The sequence below is a fragment of the Leptopilina boulardi genome, unplaced genomic scaffold (genome assembly GCF_019393585.1).
Source record: "Leptopilina boulardi isolate dan_hultmark-lab unplaced genomic scaffold, ZJU_Lbou_2.1 LbouV2_302, whole genome shotgun sequence".
Lineage (NCBI taxonomy): Eukaryota > Metazoa > Arthropoda > Insecta > Hymenoptera > Figitidae > Leptopilina > Leptopilina boulardi.
Genome location: NW_026137866.1, coordinates 1,670,116 through 1,693,133, shown reverse-complemented (window position 1 = coordinate 1,693,133; position 23,018 = coordinate 1,670,116). Strand labels below are relative to the sequence as shown.

General features: G+C 25.1%; 2 protein-coding genes across 10 annotated transcripts; both read right to left on the bottom strand.

Moving 5' to 3' along the window:
• Positions 1-8,702: 8,702 nt before the first annotated feature.
• LOC127282800 (uncharacterized) lies at positions 8,703-10,261 on the bottom strand. The gene is made up of 2 exons (XM_051307302.1): positions 10,125-10,261; positions 8,703-10,051 (listed from the first exon to the last, which is right to left on the bottom strand). The coding sequence occupies exon 2, from the start codon at positions 9,971-9,973 to the stop codon at positions 8,948-8,950; it is 1,026 nt and encodes a 341-aa protein (XP_051163259.1). The 5' UTR covers positions 9,974-10,051; positions 10,125-10,261; the 3' UTR covers positions 8,703-8,947.
• A 1,677-nt stretch (positions 10,262-11,938) lies between these two features.
• Positions 11,939-17,907, bottom strand: LOC127282798 (uncharacterized). Of its 9 annotated transcripts, none has more exons than XM_051307294.1 (4): positions 17,813-17,881; positions 17,483-17,726; positions 17,108-17,257; positions 11,939-13,171 (listed from the first exon to the last, which is right to left on the bottom strand). In XM_051307294.1, exon 4 carries the CDS (start codon positions 13,081-13,083, stop codon positions 12,052-12,054), a length of 1,032 nt encoding a protein of 343 aa, XP_051163251.1. In that variant the 5' UTR covers positions 13,084-13,171; positions 17,108-17,257; positions 17,483-17,726; positions 17,813-17,881; the 3' UTR covers positions 11,939-12,051. The 9 variants fall into 9 exon arrangements, 8 of the variants coding, with proteins under 8 accessions (XP_051163251.1, XP_051163253.1, XP_051163257.1 ...); XM_051307296.1 differs by having other exon boundaries at positions 17,584-17,726; XM_051307300.1 differs by having other exon boundaries at positions 17,624-17,726.
• Between the last annotated feature and the right edge of the window lie 5,111 nt (positions 17,908-23,018).

Here is a 23,018-nt window from a genome sequence, read left to right as displayed (position 1 = left end):
AAAATTTTACTCACCTGTACTGGTGGACGTTTCAGGTGACTCATCTGGAAAATATTTTTAAAAAAAACATTTTTTGAGTCTTGTTATCTAATTAAAAATACTGTTTTACTTATTCATATACTTTTTTTTAGGAAAGTAGAAATAAAAATCGAAACAAGTTGTAAATTCAACAAGTTGTGAATTTTTGATTTTTTAACTTTCATTAATTCTTTAATTCTTTAAATTTACCTCAAATGTATACTTTATATATCGATCGATTCGTCTTGACGTAAGGAATACAATTATTTCATATATTAACTTCAATTTAAAAAATCACAAAATTTTATAACCAAAATGTAAATTTTTGATTTTTTAACTTTCATTAATTCTTTAAATTTACCTCAAATGAATACTTTATATATATATATCGATCGATTCGTCTTGACGTAAAGAATACGATTTTATTATATATAACCTTAAATTTTTCTATTTAAAAATTTTTTCGATTAAAAAAAAATTTTTGGAAAAAAGACCATAAAATTTTTTTTTTAGAATATTTTTCAAAATCCTTTGGTCAGATTTGAGATATTAATATGATAAATGAGCCTACTAAATTTTATCTAAATCCATTAAAACCTGTTAAAGTTATCTTCTAAATAAAAAAGGGATCCACACACACACACACACAAATACATCCGGACAATTGATCAGGATCTAATATAACATGTTTCTATAAAGAAAAAAATTTGTTTCCGCCACTTTGAAAAGTTTTATAAACGAAAGGGCTACAAAGCTTCCTCCACGAGGAAGCAAAAAATTCAATTTTTCTTAGGCAGACGATTTTATTGCATATTCTTGCACAAAATACACCGAAAAGTGTAGAAAAAAATTGACACCCAGATCCGAGTAGAGGAAGACCATTTTTATGACCAAAAACGCATGAAAAACCAAAAAAAATTACCAAAAAAATTCAATTTTTCTTAGGCAGAAGATTTTATTGCATATTCTTGCACAAAATACACCGAAAAGTGTAGAAAAAAATTGACACCCAGATCCGAGTAGAGGAAGACCATTTTTATGACCAAAAACGCATGAAAAACCAAAAAAAATTACCAAAAAAATTCAATTTTTCTTAGGCAGAAGATTTTATTGCATATTCTTGCACAAAATACACCGAAAAGTGTAGAAAAAAATTGACACCCAGATCCGAGTAGAGGAAGACCATTTTTATGACCAAAAACGCATGAAAAACCAAAAAAAATTACCAAAAAAATTCAATTTTTCTTAGGCAGAAGATTTTATTGCATATTCTTGCACAAAATACACCGAAAAGTGTAGAAAAAAATTGACACCCAGATCCGAGTAGAGGAAGACCATTTTTATGACCAAAAACGCATGAAAAACCAAAAAAAATTACCAAAAAAATTCAATTTTTCTTAGGCAGAAGATTTTATTGCATATTCTTGCACAAAATACACCGAAAAGTGTAGAAAAAAATTGACACCCAGATCCGAGTAGAGGAAGACCATTTTTATGACCAAAAACGCATGAAAAACCAAAAAAAATTACCAAAAAAATTCAATTTTTCTTAGGCAGAAGATTTTATTGCATATTCTTGCACAAAATACACCGAAAAGTGTAGAAAAAAATTGACACCCAGATCCGAGTAGAGGAAGACCATTTTTATGACCAAAAACGCATGAAAAACCAAAAAAAATTACCAAAAAAATTCAATTTTTCTTAGGCAGAAGATTTTATTGCATATTCTTGCACAAAATACACCGAAAAGTGTAGAAAAAAATTGACACCCAGATCAGAGTAGAGGAAGACCATTTTTATGACCAAAAACGCATGAAAAACCAAAAAAAATTACCAAAAAAATTCAATTTTTCTTAGGCAGAAGATTTTATTGCATATTCTTGCACAAAATACACCGAAAAGTGTAGAAAAAAATTGACACCCAGATCCGAGTAGAGGAAGACCATTTTTATGACCAAAAACGCATGAAAAACCAAAAAAAATTACCAAAAAAATTCAATTTTTCTTAGGCAGAAGATTTTATTGCATATTCTTGCACAAAATACACCGAAAAGTGTAGAAAAAAATTGACACCCAGATCAGAGTAGAGGAAGACCATTTTTATGACCAAAAACGCATGAAAAACCAAAAAAAATTACCAAAAAAATTCAATTTTTCTTAGGCAGAAGATTTTATTGCATATTCTTGCACAAAATACACCGAAAAGTGTAGAAAAAAATTGACACCCAGATCAGAGTAGAGGAAGACCATTTTTATGACCAAAAACGCATGAAAAACCAAAAAAAATTACCAAAAAAATTCAATTTTTCTTAGGCAGAAGATTTTATTGCATATTCTTGCACAAAATACACCGAAAAGTGTAGAAAAAAATTGACACCCAGATCCGAGTAGAGGAAGACCATTTTTATGACCAAAAACGCATGAAAAACCAAAAAAAATTACCAAAAAAATTCAATTTTTCTTAGGCAGAAGATTTTATTGCATATTCTTGCACAAAATACACCGAAAAGTGTAGAAAAAAATTGACACCCAGATCCGAGTAGAGGAAGACCATTTTTATGACCAAAAACGCATGAAAAACCAAAAAAAATTACCAAAAAAATTCAATTTTTCTTAGGCAGAAGATTTTATTGCATATTCTTGCACAAAATACACCGAAAAGTGTAGAAAAAAATTGACACCCAGATCCGAGTAGAGGAAGACCATTTTTATGACCAAAAACGCATGAAAAACCAAAAAAAATTACCAAAAAAATTCAATTTTTCTTAGGCAGAAGATTTTATTGCATATTCTTGCACAAAATACACCGAAAAGTGTAGAAAAAAATTGACACCCAGATCCGAGTAGAGGAAGACCATTTTTATGACCAAAAACGCATGAAAAACCAAAAAAAATTACCAAAAAAATTCAATTTTTCTTAGGCAGAAGATTTTATTGCATATTCTTGCACAAAATACACCGAAAAGTGTAGAAAAAAATTGACACCCAGATCCGAGTAGAGGAAGACCATTTTTATGACCAAAAACGCATTCAAAAGCATAAAAAACTCATATAACATGTTTCTATAAAGAAAAAAATTTGTTTCCGCCACTTTGAAAAGTTTTATAAACGAAAGGTCTAGAAAGTTTCCTCCACGAGGAAGCAAAAATTATTTGTTTTAAATAATTACTATTATCAAATAAATATTTATTTGTATTAAATAATCATTTAATAATTATAATTAGATATAATTATTATTTGTGTCAATTAAATGGTATTTATTTCCAAATAAGGAAATCATTGGTTCAAATACATTTTATTTAATTTAAAAAATTTGATTTCAATAATTATTTATTTTAAGTAAATATTTGATAATAGTAAATTTACCAATTATTTGAATTAACACTCAGAAAAAAATTCGTTTGAAGCAACCAAATTGTGGTTAAATCAACAAAATAAATGCAATGATATACAGTTAACCAAACATTTGGTTGCATAAACCAAACGTTTATTTAGCTCAATCAAATTTTTTCTTTGTTCAAAATTTATTAAAATAAACCAAATAGTTATTTAGATCAAATAAATATTTATTTTGAATTAAACAAATTTTGTTTGAACTAACAAAAAAAATTGGGTAAATATAAAAAAATGGTACATTTGGTTCAAACATATCTATTTTCTGAGTGAAATAAATTTTTCTTTTTTCAGCGTGGAATTGTGAAAAAAAATGGAATTATCCTCCTTTTTTTTAATATTGTACTTAATCTTATTTAAATTTCAGTATATTCAACGCCAAATAATAAAAATTGTACCATCTCTGCATCGTCGGCATTTCTGATATAGCATGTACACAATATATATGTATATATAGCATTGTGACCTTTCGCCACGTCATAAAAGTAAAAAAAAAAAAAAATAAACTAAATTGGATTCAGACGTGAGAAGAGTGCGTAGAATGTAGATCATATATAGAGTTACTAAAACAATTTTTTGTAAATAGAATCAAAAAATTATTATAAAAAAAATGATTTTTATCACTTATATGGTAGCAGCGTAAAATTAATTAAACGAAACATAAAACTTTTTTGATAAAGAAATTTTTTTTTATAGGTTTCAATATGTAATATCGACTGATTTTGTTTTGACGAGTTTATTATTTACAAAAAAAAAAATTATAACAATTTAGATAATTTGCTGCTCTTAAGTAAGTGTTAATTGACAATTAACAATTTGGTATATACATAAAAGAGGACATTTTACATTCAATGAAATAATTCGTCTTGTCAACAAGGAGCTTTATAATTAAGCTCTATTGTTAAATTTAGAGTCAGTTCCCATTTTGAGTGATAAAATAGTTAAAACTCGTTTATTAATTCATTTGTACTCTCGAGAGAGTGATTCTACTTGAGCTTAAATTGAAGCTTTGATTTTTGGCTATGAAAAAAAAATCGATTTGATAAGGATTTACTTTAAAAAACTGTTTTTCTATAATTTCATGATTTTTTTTTTCAAAAACATAATTTTTGAACGATAATATATAAATCAAGAAATAAATAAATAAATATTAGTTTAGAAATTTTATTTTCCTACCACATAATAATTAAAAGCATAATAAGAAGAAATGAAATTTAATGAAAAATAAAGAAAAAAAAAAGGTGAATTTCCAAAGACCTGACTTTCATTAACGCTACCTCATCTCTCTCTCTCTCTCTCTCTCATTCTCACTCATCGTTTAAACACTTCATCTTTTCTCTTACTTTTTATTTGTATTTTCTTTTTATTCAAGAGACAGTCGGACATTTTACCTTCCTTTTCATTTCTTGAACGTATATATACAGTGAAAATGAATTGAGAGGGTAAGAAAAATACACAATAAAAACGTGAATCACACTCTTGGGAATTCTTTCTGATTTTCTTATTTATATCCCGATATATATTTTTGTGTCTATTCTTTCTTATTTTTTTTTATCTTTTTTTTTATTATAAGAACTCAAATAAAATTCAATGAATATATAAAATATATCATTTTTACTAAATAAATACGCGTGACAGATTGATAATAAAATATTAGAGAAAAAAAGATGGGTAAATTTTCAAAATAAAAATACTTTTATTATTTAGAATTAAGAGAAATAACAATAGATATTTACCGTAAGCAATTTTCATTGCCAAATTAAGTTTACACTCGTGTCGTGTTCTATATGTATATGGTTTTGTTTCCCCAGAGCACCAAGACACTGAGGGACCACAAACGCAAGCTCCTACTGCGTTTCCGGCTGAATCTGTAATTCCCTCGCCAACAAGGTTACATCCTGCCTCGGACATTTTTGACCCGTGCGGACAGTGCCTCCTCCATCTTCCCGGGATTTCTATGGTAATGTACACACAAAAAGAAAATTATTTAAAAATTGACATTTAGTATTCTTTCTTTAATTAATTTAATTAGAAAAAAATACAATTTAATTAAAAGATTGAGAAAGAAATTTTTATTTATCTTATGAGAAAGAAACAGAATATTTGCCTATATTTTTTTGATTTAAAACATTTTTTTAAAATAAAATTTATTAACGAAAAATACTTTATTAGAAACAAAATTCATTAAAAAATATTTTTAAATAAAATATTTTTTTTTCTAAAAAAAATTATTAAAATAAAAAAAAAAAGTTGGCAAATATTCTTGTATAGATATTAATAGAAAAATAATAATTTTATATATATACAATAAATTAATATAGATAATTAATAATAATTTAATTTTAGTCTCTTAGTTCCATTAACAAAAGCTAAAAACAAATCTCTATTTTCTTGATAAAAGGATAAAAAATTTTATTTCCTTTGTTATATGAAATATAATAAATATTCTTCATGTGCGTGACCACAAATAAATTAAATTTCCTCAGAATACAAAGTCTTTTCATGTCAAAGAAATATGAAAGCTTGCATTGCGTCAAAACACACGGAAAATTTTTGAACATTAATTTACGAATATGTTTTATTTTTATAAATAACATATAATGACAAAAACACACTTTTATTCTTTATATTTCTGAGTTAAATTTATTTTTACTTTTTTTATATTAATTTTTTTTCAATATTTTTTTTTAATATTTTTTTTATTACATTATTTTTATTGTTATATTATCGTTTTCAATGAGAAACATTTTTCCCCCAAAAAATAATATTATATAGCTCTCTTTATATATATAGAAATATAAGAAACATAGACATTTATGAAATACGTAGGTAGTAGTATGTCATGAAAACGAATTTGCAACGCTTGATATTTTCAGAGTACAAAGTGAAGTAACAATAAAAAGTCGAAAAAAAAAGAAAAAGAAAAAAGATGTCATAGAATTGAAAACCTCTTTCCTTTTACCCCTTGCATTTTTATCTCGAGCCTCATGCTACTTCAATCGAATGGCAAAAAGCAGTGTGTGTATATGCCCTCTCTCTTTCGTGTGCAAGTTCTGTTTCGTCCAGTCGATCACACTTCTCAACTTCAATATTTTATGCTTTTCAAGCTCATGTCAAATGACATATTTTAAAAAGTTGTGCGGAAAATTGTGTGACTATATATTTCCTTTTTATATATACTCATATACTATTTTTTTTTATCAGAATCAATTGAAAATTATTGACAAATATGTGTATAATAATTTGTTGGAATATAATTTTTGAAAAAATATTTGACATTTTTAAAACTTAAAATACGATGCATTATTTTTTTTTAAATATACGCCTGTAAACTTGTCGCTTTATATATATATTTCATTGAACTTCCTTCAAAAGTAGGGTAAAAGCACGCGGGAGTAGTCGCAGACACTTTTTTAAGGATACGATCTTTTTTTTCCCTTGAAATAACACGAATAACTTGAAGAAGCACATTATCGATATTAAAATACTTACTCAGGTTTGAAAAGTCATATTAATTTTCTGAAAAAAAGTACTTTAATATTTAATAAAAGGTAATAAAAAAAAAACTTGTAAAAGTGACTTGCTTTTTACGGAGTTAATAAAAAAAATAATAATTACTATTTATTTGCAAAAAAAAAAAACATAAAAATGTTCCCGAAATTATCCGCGTTTACTCTATAACAATAAAATAAGGAATCTAATATTTCAAGTAGTTTCTCTAAAGTGTCAATAAAAGTTATGAGTCACAAAACACTCGAACAAGAATAAAACACCGGAAATTAAATCATCTCTTCCAAGACAATATTTAATCTTTATGATTTTTACAATATGAGTAATGGTAAATTTAATTATTAATAATTTTTAAATATTCACATCCGCAGTCTTTCATTCAATTATAAAATTTAACTTATTGATTTATGTCTTTTTATTATTTTATCAATTTGTGAAATATGTTATTAATATTTCTTTATATCAATTTTCATTTAATATTTTATAAATTTGAAAGCAAATTTTATAATTATATTATTTTTTAATTTGTTTTTATTTTAAATCTAGAAAAAAATTAAGGCGCCTGCGTTCGCCTCAGTCTATTTCCTTACTTGTTAACGCGTCTGACACAATAGGCGATACATCACTTGCGCGAAACTACGGCTACGGCTGATCATACGCTTACTTGTATCACTATGGCGCTCTGTCTCCACTGTCCGTACTTTACCTACTCGTTACAGTGACTAGAGAGTCATTATTACACTATTTTTAAATATAAAATTATGATTTTTCAAAATACTTACAAATAGAACGCAAATACATTTCGTAATTCTACATTTAATGCTCGTAATATATTGAAATATTTTAAATTTTTACAATTTTCTATAAAGTGTGATTTGACCATTATTTTTGAGGTGATTTCCACTTTAAAGGAAATAGAATGAAAAAAAGGAAATATATTTTAGATACAATTCACGTTGCGTTGTTGAAAAAGTGCTTGCGGTAATAGCAAATACTTTTTCGTTGTGGATCGCATTCTCTAAATCGTACAGAGAGAGAGAGAGAGAGAGAGAGAGAGAGAGAGAGAGAGAGAGAGAGAGAGAGAGAGAGAGAGAGAGAGAGAGAGAGAGAGAGAGAGAGAGAGAGAGAGAGAGAGAGAGAGAGAGAGAGAGAGAGAGAGAGAGAGAGAGAGAGAGAGAGAGAGAGAGAGAGAGAGAGAGAGAGAGAGAGAGAGAGAGAGAGAGAGAGAGAGAGAGAGAGAGAGAGAGAGAGAGAGAGAGAGTGTATCGAACGTACTGGTTTCAGGTATATAACAATGTATAACCCTTCTTTCTTTCGTTTCTTTTGCAGCTATTCAAACACATCCCCTCTCCTCTCCCTCCTTTTTTTATCAATAAATATTAACGCTGTGTAGATTTTTCAAGAGCATATATTTATTCTTCTCCCGCATTTTAACGCTTATCAAAAAGAATTTTATTCAACAAAGGAATAACTGTCAGAGACAGCTAACAGAAAAATTTTCGTTACATTTTTTTTTTATTATATAGTAAAAAATAGTATTTTAAAAATAGATTATCAATTTATTAAAAAAAAAAAATATTGTGCTTTTTATTATATTTAAAAAATGTTAACTCAATTTGATATAACAAACCTGATAATGATACACACACACAATGAAAAAAAAATATTCTTTTTTTTCTCTGGTATTGACGTTGAAAACGTGCCTTTGTGACACATTTGTTTTTATTTGTAGGTACAATTTAAAAATTTGTGGTAAAAAAAAATTGGTAAACAAAGTTTTTTTTTTTATTTCTTTATTATATAAAAAACAGTTAATTGACAATAGTTGTGATTTTTAGATTGTGAATAATAAAACGATATTTTGATATATCAAGCGTTTCAAACGAAACCCGCGGATTTTCTCTTATGGAAAATATTTATTATTACCAAATAATAGAAACAAGTGATGCATGTATTATAAATCGAGTGAAGGAACTTTTGAGAACGAAAAGTATTTTCGTTTCTTTTTTTTTTTTTTAAAGGAGATTTATAACATTTCGACTTTCATTTCATAAACTCCATCAGTTGTACCAAAATAAAATTTATTATTTCCATTCGCACCACAAAGAATTCGTACATTATTATCAAAATTATATTCGGCTATAACTTTTGTTTTAAATTTTCCCTCAATTACCTCCTCATTTAATTTATAAACAATTCCTTTATTATTAATATTACCATAAATGTAAGTTTTTTTATGTTCTGGTGAATATAATAAAAAATCATCATCAATATCAACATTAGAAAGATCTATTCCATCTATTGTTGTAACATACGATGATTCTTTATTCATTGCTGTTGAAATATACATTGTATCACGAAAATATATTAATTTCACTTGTTTTTCACCATTAACAATACAATAAATATGATCATCCATTGCATTCATTTTCTTAACAAAAGATAACATTTGCGCAACCGGTTTAATAAAATGACCATATTTTATATAAACCCAATGTCTAGGAGTGCCAATACTAAAATATGTGTATTCATATTCTGAACCAAATCTCGTATTATTAGAACGTATCCAATTGGTAATTTTTTTTTTCGAATAAAATGGAATTTCAATATTTGACGTGTATTCTTCACCATTTTTTAAATGCATTAATTGTTTATCAATTGCAAAATGAACTATATTTTCACCGAGTGCAAAAGGTCTACTGACTAATTTTTTATTGTGATAATTTGTTACATTGTCAAAAACAAAAGTTCCATTAAGTAGAGGTGTTACAATGAAAATTTTTAATGCATTATCTTGAACATATATATTGTCAAATTGATCTATTCCCAAACCTTTGTGAACTGATTTTTTTGATGGTAGATTTATTCTTTGACATGAAATATTTTCATTAGATGTTAATAAACATGTTGATAATTTTTTATCTTTCACAATATACCATCTTCCTTTACTGTCAATGACAAGATCTGAAAATGCTCCAGACGTTCCTTTGACTTTTTCCAATTTTTCAGCTCTTGTAAAAGTTATTAATAAAAATAAAAATAATAATTTCATTTTTACGTGTTTAACGCAAAAAAAAAATTTCTATGTAGATAAAAAATAACCAACTTTATAATTTAAATGACATCACATCTAGAAAAAATAAATATTATTTTTATAAACTAGTTATATAACTATATATAATTATTATAAAGTAAACATTTACCTTTTACTTTTTATTATTTGCAACCACATTGAAAAAACTTTTTTTTAAAGTTAAGAACAAATATGAAATATTCCGTAGTAGTCTAAATACTATATGATAGATATTGTTCTCAATAAAATCTACTTAATGATTCTCCAACATTTATTTTTTTTTCTCTCTCTCTTTCTCTGTGAATGATATCAACTTACGTAACACTATTGGCAATAAGATTACATAATCGTACATTTTTTAAAATAAAAGTGTAATTTTAATGAGAAATTTTCCGCTTTTATTTACAAAAATTGCATATACTTTAATTAGAGAATTTAAAATGAAAAAATTATCGTTAAAAATGTTTTTTAAATATTTATAATAAGATATTTCAAAAAAGAATATAAGATATTTCAAAAAAGAATATCAAAGAATATTTTCTTTTACAATCTTTAATAAAGTAGGTTGATTTTTTCATAATTTTTAAAATTAAAAATATTATTCTAAAGTGCTAAGTAATATGACAGATTAATATATATTTTTTGTACGTTTTTTTAGAACACAGATGGAAAGAAAATAGAAGACTACTGGAATTCTACTGGAATAAAACAAAAAACTATTAGTTCCATATTAGAACACTAATAAATCGCTACTAAAACAATACTGAAATCTTATCAGAACAAATTTGCAGACTTAAATAATGTGGAAAAACCGAAAAGGCAACAATTATCGACATAGAAATCTGCCGTACAGATTGATAGTTAAAAAGGAAAACAGAAAAGACAAAATTATATATGCCAAAAAACGAAAAATGAAAAGACAAAAAAATTATGTACTCGGAAATCTACTTTACCGACTGATAGTAAAAGAATTAAGAATTTTTTTTGAAAAATGGAAATATAAAAAATTACCGACACAGAAATCTACCTTACCGACTGATGGTAAAACAGTTTTTTTTGAAAAATGAAAATATAAAAAATTACCGACATAGAAATCTACCTTACCGACTGATGGTAAAACAGTTTTTTTTGAAAAATGAAAATATAAAAAATTACCGACATAGAAATCTACCTTACCGACTGATGGTAAAACAGTTTTTTTTGAAAAATGAAAATATAAAAAATTACCGACATAGAAATCTACCTTACCGACTGATGGTAAAACAGTTTTTTTGAAAAATGAAAATATAAAAAATTACCGACATAGAAATCTACCTTACCGACTGATGGTAAAACAGTTTTTTTTTTGAAAAATGAAAATATAAAAAATTACCGACATAGGAATCTACCTTACCGACTGATGGTAAACAGTTTCGAAAAATTTCAAAAATTACCATCAGTCGGTAATTACTATCAGTCGGTAAGGTAGATTCCTATGTCGGTAATTTTTTATATTTTCATTTTTCAAAAAAAACTGTTTTACCATCAGTCGGTAAGGTAGATTTCTATGTCGGTAATTTTTTATATTTTCATTTTTCAAAAAAAAAACTGTTTTACCATCAGTCGGTAAGGTAGATTTCTATGTCGGTAATTTTTTATATTTTCATTTTTCAAAAAAAAACTGTTTTACCATCAGTCGGTAAGGTAGATTTCTATGTCGGTAATTTTTTATATTTTCATTTTTCAAAAAAAACTGTTTTACCATCAGTCGGTAAGGTAGATTTCTGTGTCGGTAATTTTTTATATTTCCATTTTTCAAAAAAAAATCCTTTTACTATCAGTCGGTAAAGTAGATTTCCGAGTACGTAATTTTTTTGTCTTTTCATTTTTCGTGTTTTACCATAATTCTTGTCTTTTCAAGTTTCTTTTATTGTATATAAACAATTATATGAATAAAAATTACTCTTTATAAATCATTTTCTTTATTTCAAATCATACATACATATTTTCCCTGATTTTTTATTTCCTTTTTTTTCTTTTTAATTATAAGAAGCACATATTGTTAACAGGCGCATTTGTTAAATGTCTTTTAATTCGTAAATCCCATCTGATGTTCCAAAATATAATTTATCATTTTCAATAACACCACACAATATACGAATGTTGTCGAGTTTATTTGAACTAACAATTTCTGTTAAATTTTTTCCATCTTTCAAAAATGTATCTAATCCATAGACAATTCCCGAATTATTATTATCAACATTACCATAAATAAATGTCTTATAATTATTAACACGTGAAAAAATAACAAAATCACTATTATCATCAATGTAAATATTTTCTATTCCTTCCAATTTTGAGGGATAAGTAATTTCTTTGTGATATTCTGGAATGAATTTTGGTTTTTCTCTGTATTCTATAATATTTACACTATTGTCATAATTTACAGTAAAATAAACACGATTTCCTATTACATTTAGACGTTTAACATGGCCTTTTGTTTGACAAAGTGGCACTGCTGTTCCCGATGATATAACATAAATCCAATGTCTCTTATCACCATTAACAGTGTAAAATATTTCTTCAAAAGAATCACCATATCTTTCGGTAATATTGAAACGAATGAATTGTGAAATTTCCTTCTTTACGCGAGGTGGAATTTCCATTTTTTTAGCACGTAAAGCACTATTTTCTAATTCCATTGGACCATTTTTTGTTGCAAGATAAACGAGATTATCACCAAGTGCAAATGGTCTACTAATAAGTCGTTCATTTTTATGTTCTAATTCTAATTTTTCAATTACAAAAGTTTCATGTATCGACGGAGCAACAATAAATACAGATAATTTATCATCTTGAATATAAATATTGTCAAATTGATCAATTCCCATTCCCTTATGAACTAATTCTTCCGATGGTAGTTGAATTTTATTTAAAGTTTTTCCCTTGTCTAATGAATAATATAATTTTCGATCTCTAATAATATACCATCTTTTATTATTGTCAGCAATAATATCAGAAAATTCACCTGCTGTTCCTTGAATTTTTTCCAATTTTTCAGTTACTATTAAACCAAATAGGGATAAAAAAATTATAATACTTATATTCATATTGTGTGGAATAATTTTTTTTAAATTTCTTTTTAAAAAATTCTAGTTGAATAACTTTATTTGAAATTGATGTCCAGTTAAAATGAATCTAAAAAGGAAGATTTTATTATGTCTTTTTATGCATTTTATTTTATTAGTGTAAAAAATAATATTTCAACATTTATAAATAATTCTATATTGATCTAATTAATTTTACCTGTTTATTTCCTGCACGTTTTTATAATGCAGGATGTAAATAGAATTTATTATTTATTATACAACTTTTAGAATTTTTTTTTAACTATATAGGAAACTTTGCTTTTAGAATAATGTTTGTCTTGACCTCCGGATAGACTTTATACCACTCTCTTTTACCCCTTCTTTTATTGACAAAACAAAAATTACTTATTGGATCAAGATAAACTTATCAAAAAAAAAAAAAACAATATATTTTCGAAATATATAAAAAAAATTCCCCTTTTTAGTTTTTACTAATGCTTCTTTTATTTTAATTATTATTTTTTATTTTATTTTTGTTTATTTATTAATATTATTATTTTTATCTAATGCTTCTAATTTATCTCGAAACATTTTCTCCACAATGCGGTTTTCAAAACCTTTACTCCCTACAGAATACGAATAAGTACCATATATGAAGTTCTTCTCTCTACGAGATCGAAACTTTATATATACTTACATTTTTTTTTCTCCATTATTTATGAAAGTGCATCTAATCCATAAGCAATTTTTGAATTACCAATATTTCTCTAACATATATATGTTTTTATTTATAATAACTTACAATTGAAAATATTAAATCATTTTCGCTATATCGTGCGCATATTTATTCGTAACAAAAAAAAAAAAAGAAAATTGAAACACGTCACTCGAATGTAATTTCCGTATATTTTTCACATTTATTTCACGTCAAAAACTTTTATAAAATTTATAATCACTATTTTTTGAATTTATTTCAAACAATATTATATTGGCATGAGAAAATCGTTCTTTAATCTAAAGTTATAACATTGAATCTTTAATATATCTAGGAAAAACCATGACCCCAAACGATAGCCTTTTAATAATAAATTCTTTGCATTCTTCATTAAACAGATTCATTTTGCAACTATCCAAAGTATCAGAAGTTTGTATTTTATGTAGTAAAAGAATAATAATAATAATAATAATAATAATAATAATAATAATAATAATAATTTTTTTACCCTAATCGATTAATAAAGCTTTCAGTTTTTCTTTCCTTATGCTTACTATTCATTAATTTATAAACACCATTTGATGTTCCAAAATAAATGGTATCATTATAAAAAACAGCACAATTAAAGGTCACTTTATCATTCAAGTTGGACACTAAATCTACTACAATATTACCATCTGAATTGTTATCCCCTAATCTATAAATAGTTCCCTTATCATTGACATTCATATACACGTATGTTTTATTATAATAGGGTGAATAAATAATAAAATCATTTTCAAAATTAATATTCGAAGCTTCAATTCCTTCTATCTTTATAGGAATCATTAATTCATCACTATCTTCTATAACATTAATTTGATTTATATCATTAACAACATAATAAATATTATTATTCACGACATTCATTCGTTTCACTGATGATTCTGTTTGCCAAATGGGTTTCTCGTGTGAATAATATAAACGATATATCCATTGTCTATTGGCACCACCACTATAAATAATTGCCTCAATTTTATAATTAAATGATGTTGTATAATTTAAACGTAATGCATGTGTAATTTTTAAATTTCCATAAGGTGCTACATGTAATTCATCAGCAGATTTTTCATATTTATTTTTTAATTTCATTAAACCACTTTTAGAAGCAAAATAAATATTATTCTCCAATGAAAATGGCCTACTCACTAATCTTTCATTAACATGTGGTAATGATATTTCTTCAAAAAGAAAATCACCACTTTCTGAACGTATCACTCGAAATAGAATTAAATTCCAATCTTGAACATAAATATTGTCTGATTCATCAATACCCAAACCTGTACGAACTGATTGTTTTGATGGTAAATCAATATCTTCACGAGTTACACCTTTGTCTATAGATGTACAAAGTTGTGTGTTATAAATAATATACCATCTTCCCCTGCTATTTAGAATTATATCTGAGAATTCACCAAAAGTTTCTTCAATTTTCACTAATTCTTCAGCTACAGTGAGAGTAAAAAAAAGTAATAAAAGTTTCATTCTTTTATTTTAATTATCCAACAATTCTTTAATATATCTAAAAAAAAATAATAATGCAAATTAAAATAGATAAAAATGATTTAAGTAAAAATTAATAATTTTTTTGTATATTTACACTTTTTTATAATTGATAAATAAAGTTTTCTTTCTAAACAAGCAAAAGCTATTTTCACAATGTTGGACTTGACCTCTGAATAGACTTTATAGTCTTCAATTTTCCCCTTCCTTATAATCTATTATTAATTATTATTCACTTTTTAAATAATTGAAAAATTCAAATTTTTTTCCCGAATAGTAAAGATAATATTTTTTTTCTAACTTTATAATTTCCAACAGAAAGAAATATATTATGAAATGTAATTATAATTAATAACAATTAAATCATTAATTTAAAATTAATTATTATTTAATTTCTTTATCTTATATTCTCTATTATTATCATTAAAATACATATCTTAATTTTATAAAATTCTGACAACGATTTCAGTTATAATTTTCAAAACATGAATATTAAATACCTACATTATAAATGTATTACCAAAAAAAACCTCAATTTATAAGGTCTCATTATAAAAGTAATATTTACATAATTGAAACATAATTTTATTAATTTTACATGAGAGATAGCACTTTTGGGATGATATCTGTTAATTGAAATTTGCCATCAGATGTCCCGTCATGTCATTATTTTATCCAGTTCTTAATGGACATAAAATTAGAGTATTGTTGTTAAATGAAATAATAGAAACAACTTTAATTTCACGTATGTTTCTCTATTATTTTTTATTTTTATTATTATTACTATTATTATTATTATTATTATTATTATTATTATTCTTTTATTTTTTATTGTTATTAAAATTACAACTTTAAAAAAACGTACATTTATAGCAAAGTCAGTTATTGATTATTATTATTAATATATAAAAAATCTATTTATTGTAAAATTTTTCGAGTCCTTCTGTTATAATTAATCTTTATACCCTATAGTAGATTGTGGTTTAAATTCTATTAAACCGTTTTTTTTTATATAAAATCAACTTTATTAATATTATAGAGGCAGAAAATATCCCTGCTCGCATTCTAACTTTTCAATAACAATATTTAAAAGTTCGATAAAAATTTCATTTAATTTTTTTTTATCTTTTTTTTGCTGCTGTCAATATATTTAAAAAAAAAACATGATCATGTGAGAATAAAAACACCTTTTTTGTTTTTTTACGAACAAATAATAATTATAAATATCAATTAACTTTTGATTGAAAAAACAAAAAAAAAATTAAAAATTTTAGTTTTCAGTAATTTAAAATAAAAATTTCAATACTTTTGATAAGAATTTTTAATTTCTTAAATTAACTATCATAATAATTAATTATAATTTTTACTTTATATTCTAGATCTGTATGTCGGTCAATTGATAAACACCATCGGAAGTGCCGAAATAAATTTCATTATCATCAAGAAGAGAAGAAAGAAGACGAGCATTCTCCAATTTATAGGTAGAGGCAACTTTTATTTTAAAACTACGAAATGAATTAGTTTCCTCCAATTTATATAAAATTCCCTCATTATCAATATTACTATAAATATACGTTTTATTTCCATATTTTGGTGACTGAATAACAAAATCCCTATTACTATCAATATTTGTAACATCAACATTTTCAATAGTTGTCAATTCGACTGATTCTTTTTTATATAAAAGAACAGAAATTTTATTCTTTGACATTATTTCAATACAATAAATATGATCATTTATTGCATTCATATTTTTAATAATCTTATCTGATTGAACAATAGGTTTACCATTATAAAAATCATGTTGTTCAAAAATTGAATGCCTTGGATTTTCACCAGCACTATAAAACATTCCATCATATATATAGCCAAAATATTTTTCCGTCGATCTATATGCAACCATTTGTGTAAAATTTTTTTTTGCCCTCAATGGTAAATCTATAAATTTTGTTTTTATTTCACTATTTAATAATTTCATTATTCCACTTTTTGTCGCAAAATAAACGCTATTATGATCAAATGAAATTGGTCTACTTATTAATTTTTCTTTACCATTTGATAAAATTATTTCCTCAAATACAAATGTTTCATTATATGAATTAGCTATTAAAAATATTGTCATTTCTTCATCTTGAACATAAATATTGTTAAATTTATCAATACCTAAACGTGAATGAACTAATTTTTTCGATGGTATTTGAATTTCATTTAGGGTTATTCCTTTATCTAGAGAATAATATAGTGCATTGTTTTTTATAATGTACCATTTTTTTTCACTGTCCATGACAATGTCGGAAAATTCACCTGATGTTCCTTCGATTTTTTCAAATTTTTCCCCTTCAGCGAAGACTAATAAACTCAGCAAAATTAACAAAATTTTATTCATTTTTCTAATTTGAAAATTGTCCTAAATTTGCAAAAAAAAAAAAGATATTTTATTCTATAGATTTGCTTTATTAGAAAATTCGTAAAAATTAAATTTTAAAAAATTACCTTTTTCCAAGAATAATGTTCTGCAATTTATTATTAATAATAATTATTTATTGATAGTTATTAAAACGAACTTTATGAGTTTCTCTATTTGTCTATTTAAATATCAACAACGCGAATAGATTTTATATCTCTCTATTTCCCCTTCTTAGTTTTATTACATAATGTTTATCAGAGTTGCAATTTTATGATTTCAGTAATTTTTTAATTTAAACCTCATTTTTTAAGATTTAATTTTTTTTGTCTTTTTTTTCAAAATCCGCGATAAAAATGGTTTCAATTATTAATTTATGTTATAAATTAAGTGATCATCCCTAGTATTAGGAAACTGCCATCAGTATAAAAAGACGACAAGTCAGTATATATATATATATATAGAAGAATTCAGGTCACGAACTGAATAGAGACTGAACAAAATCTCGTTTCTTAATTCTGCAAGCACAACAAGGAATTTTCATTCTCTGAGAGCTTGTAAGCTAAGCTTCACCGTGAAATGGGAAAAAATTCAGTTTGAATGCTTATAAACGGTATCTTTCCCCAAGCGTCAACTATATCTTCTCTCTCTCTATATATAATATATTCTTAAATTAATTTTATACAATAGAAAAAAAAATCCCTTTTGCATTTTCATTAATTCCTCGAATTTTTCTTATAAAAAACCTAATTTTCTAAAAATATATTATTTTTTCAAATTATTAAAAAAAACCTGTAAAATGTAATTTACAACAAATCAATTTTCATTTATAAATTTATTGTACAATTATATAAAACGTTATCTGATATTTTAGATTTATCCCATGGCTTCTATTTTTAATTAAATGTATCAAATTATGAATAATTTGAAATTTGCCACAAAAGTAATTACTTTTTTTTTTTTTTTTTTTTAATAATTTGTAATAATAATTTTTGTTAGTATGGACATTTTTATAGTCTTACTTGTGCATATTCCTTCGTCGACTTCACGAGCATGATGTAATAAATTTTTAATTACACATTGAAGACCGATGGCACAACTTCCGGAAAAACCGAATAGTCCTCCACAAGGTTCTCCTTCAACACGCGCACATACTTTGCAACACCTGCAATTTTTTTATATTTAGTTAAACTAAATTAAAAAAAATTACATTTCTAAATTATAATTTTTAAAATAATTAAAAAAATTACATTTCTAAATTATAATTTTTGAAATAATTCAAAAAAATTAATCTACCCTTAATTGTGTGGTCATTTATAAAAATGATAGCAGAGGGCAAATAAAATATATATATAATATATAATAATATTTCCTTGAAATTTTCAGTTTAATTTGAAGCTCTGTCCTATTTCAATTTATTAGTTTCACTTTGCAGCTTTACTTTGATCTAAAGTTAAATTAAATTTCTCGTGTTTCATTTCATTGCGCCTGAGCTTAAAATTACGTGTATGTAATTCTCACTGGAGAATTTCAAATACCTGGGTACAGAATTGGTCTTTGAATTAGACTTTCCCTAACATGCACGGATTATAACGATGAGAGAGTGCCCCTGAATTACAGCATTACACGATACTAAGAAGTTACTCGGGCGCAAACTGAATAATTGTCAATTTATTATTCTAGATATTTCCTTCCCATAATTACACAAATTTATAACAAATTCAATTTTATTTTATGGAAAAAAAAAAAATTTCCAATTTTTTTTCACGAATGAAAAAATTGAAATACTTCTCTTATAAATCAAGCGTTCAAAAAAAAAAATTGACCTTCTCCAGAAAGCAAATGGAGGACAAAGTGAAAATCAAGTCAAGGGGAAAAACTGCTGAGAGAAAAATGTGTATCACGAAAATGTCGTTGGCCTGTTAAACTGACGGAATGATTAAGTCAAGGCCTTTGAGATATAGAGATGATATGGCTATAACAGTAAGAAAAAAAATACTAGAATAAAAAGTTAGAAAGCAATTTTTTTTCAAAAAAGAAATTATTTTTTCAACTAAATGAAGCAAAATCTTTTATCGGTTTTCTGTTTTTCTAATACGATACGCAAATTTAAATGTCGTTTCAAAACTTTTGTACAGAAGCAGTTAGTTTTATAAAAAAGAAAATTTTTTTTTTCACTTTACTCGCGCGCTCATAACTCGAATACCAGAATCCAATATAACGACGGTGCATACTAAACATTTTCCAATAAATTCTCAGTATGAGCTTAAATTCGATCAATGTAAACAGATAAAATACATCTCTGAAATAACTAATCTGTAATTCCTGCACCGTCGACCATTCCATCTCTCTCTCTTTTTACAACATCAAAAAGAAGCTTTTTCTTCGAAGAAGAATGAAACAACATTTTCATACGCTTTTTCAAAACTAAATTTCTAAAAAGAAGATAATCAAAGAATACATTTAATACAAAAAAGAATTACTAATTCTCCGAAGCAGAAAATTAAAATAAGACACAATTTTCTTATTGGTAAAATGTGGTATTAAAATAATAATGAAACAATTTTCCGTTTGTACTTTTTGCAAAAAACTCTCTAAATCTGAATTAGTAAAAATGTTTACTAATTTGAATTAGTGACTCACTTTTTGCTTCTGAATTAGTTAAATTTTACTAATTGTTAGTAAAAGTTACTATTAATTAGTAAAATTTTACTAATTCAGAAGCAAAAAGTGAGTCACTAATTCAAATTAGTAAACATTTTTACTAATTCAGATTTAGAGAGAATGAAAAATAATTTCGTTATTACCACATTATTAGGTAGACTTTTTTCTGAAGATCATTGAAATTTAATATAACTACTTTAAAAAAACTATTTTTGAATAAAATAATCAAGTTTCTTTTTCTACAATATAGAAAGCTCAAACGTTCAGCATCTTCCGAAATTAATGCTTGAAATGTGGCCTAAATGAGAAATCGATTCTCCTTCGGTTCAGTCAGCAACTGTTGAAGCACAATATTACAACTCGCAAACATCAAAGGCTATTATACATGCGGCTTGTCGAAATTAGTCTGAAAACTATATAAACTCAATAATTTCCATAATTCGATTTCACACCCAAACTATATACATTATTTTATTAATATATTTCTTCTTTTTTTCATCTAAAATTATTGTCGAGTGGAAAAAAAATTTGTTATTTAAAAATATAAAAATAATAATTAAAATTATGTCAAATGCAAATAAAAAGTAATTTAATATTAAATACTATAAATAATTTTATTTTTTAAAATTCTTAAAACTGAAAATAATATCTACTCTTCTATATAAAATATTTTATATACTTTTATTTTTATCTTTCTAAAAAGAGGTGGTCTTCTTTCATATTTGAATATCAGTCTACAATAATTTTTGTGGTAAAGAATAACATTTTTTTTTTATATATATATTTGAATCGCAAATAAGTTATATATATTTTTAAAATGCCCTCTACTTTCAATTTTATTGAATTATTTATAAAAAAAATTTTTTTTTTCTTCTCCAGTTTAATATTTGTTTTCCTTTGTTGTAAACGATATCAAAAGGGGCTGTCGAGTCAAATGATTGAATCAATTTCAGAGACAAAAGGGGAGTTTGAAAAATCATTGCCTTTCATTTTAATACTATTTTTAAATAATTATATACATTATTTTACATAATGAATTTTAATCGACATTTTTATATATAATTCCTGACTAATTTTTTTCGCACTAAATTCCCTCCAATAGTGAATGATTTCTAAAAGCACGTTAATTTATTTTTAAACTCATTTTCGAACAAGATAAAAATTTGTATAAATTAGAAAATGTGCTCATCAGGCTAATAAGAACTTTTTTTTTTCTATGTAAAAAAAATGAGAGTTTTGCTGATGAGAAATCACGGCGGGGGATAATTCACTTTTTTTTTTTTTTTTAATCGACGACTTATTCTGCAAACGTTGGAAAAGAAATTGCCTACTCTCGGAACAATTCAATTATCTTTTAAATTAAATTTTAGTGAATTAATGACTGGCGCGAGTTTGTCAAGCGCGCGCGTTAAGAATTGATTTAGAAAATCAATTGTTTTGTCACTTTTTTTTTTCTCTCTTTATTTCTCGTACTTACTTGCAAGGATCCCAGGTGAGCCCTCCAGGACAATCTTCTTCGGTGAGAAGATCACATTCAAGTGGCGAACACACACAAGATAATGCTTTTGCAACAGCGAATGATAAAACCACAATACCTCCAAGTAAAACTAATGGGACCCTCATTTTTGTTCAAATGGTTCCTTGTCCACTACATATATGCGCACACACATTCACACACACACATACACATCAACTATATACACACACTCAATTGTACAATGCCACTGGGAACCAAAACTTTGTCCCATTCATCGAGGGAAGATTTTTTTTTTCTCAATCTTTTCTTTTTCTATTTAATTTTTTTTTTTTTTTTTGCACTATCTGTGCGATTTTTCAAATACTTTAGACATACCAAAAAAAATGTCACAGTCTTATTTATATTTTTTAATTAAGTATTTTATTTCTGCCGTTATAAACATACTTTTCTATTTGAAAAAAATTATTAGTTTTTTAATTTTTCATATACTAATTTCATTAAAATATGGAAATTTATTTTAATTATGAATTTTATACTTTCTCGAAACTTCAAATAATGATAATATAATTAAAATACAAATACATAATATAGTAGAATCAGATGATTAATATCCATTTTTTCAATAGCAAATTCTACCATAAATATTTTAGTTTGAATAATAAAAAAAAGCATACGCTACGGTATTGAGGAAATTTTTTTTTTTATAAACTCATGTTTTTTATCTACTTTTGTTTTATAAGTATACTATAAAATGTAAACTAAACAATAATTAAACTTTTTCAATGAATAGTAACAATATAAAAAAATAGTTTCCTAATTAACTCTATTATAATAAATTTTTCTCCAACTTTTTTTTTATTAGAAAAATTATAAAAAAAATTTTGCCAAAAGTCTAAAATACCGTTATCAAATAAAATTAACAAGGTAATCTTTTACCAAAAAAAAAAAATTTTATTTAGTTAAAAACAAATTTCATCGATATAAATACCAAATATAAAAAATTCTTACTAAATATTACAAATTTGAAAATAAAAATTGAGAAGAAAGTAAAGAAGAATGATAATTGTGATAAAAAAATATAAATTTCATTTTTCACAAACACGCGTTTTTTCACGCATTGTATATGAATCAAAAAGCGGAAAATTTTTTATATA

What these genes read in the sequence shown, in the direction of transcription:
- LOC127282800 (XM_051307302.1), bottom strand. Translation starts at nt 9,973, where the DNA reads ATGAAATTATTATTTTTATTTTTATTAATAACTTTTACAAGAGCTGAA.
- LOC127282798 (XM_051307298.1), bottom strand. Translation starts at nt 13,083, where the DNA reads ATGAATATAAGTATTATAATTTTTTTATCCCTATTTGGTTTAATAGTA.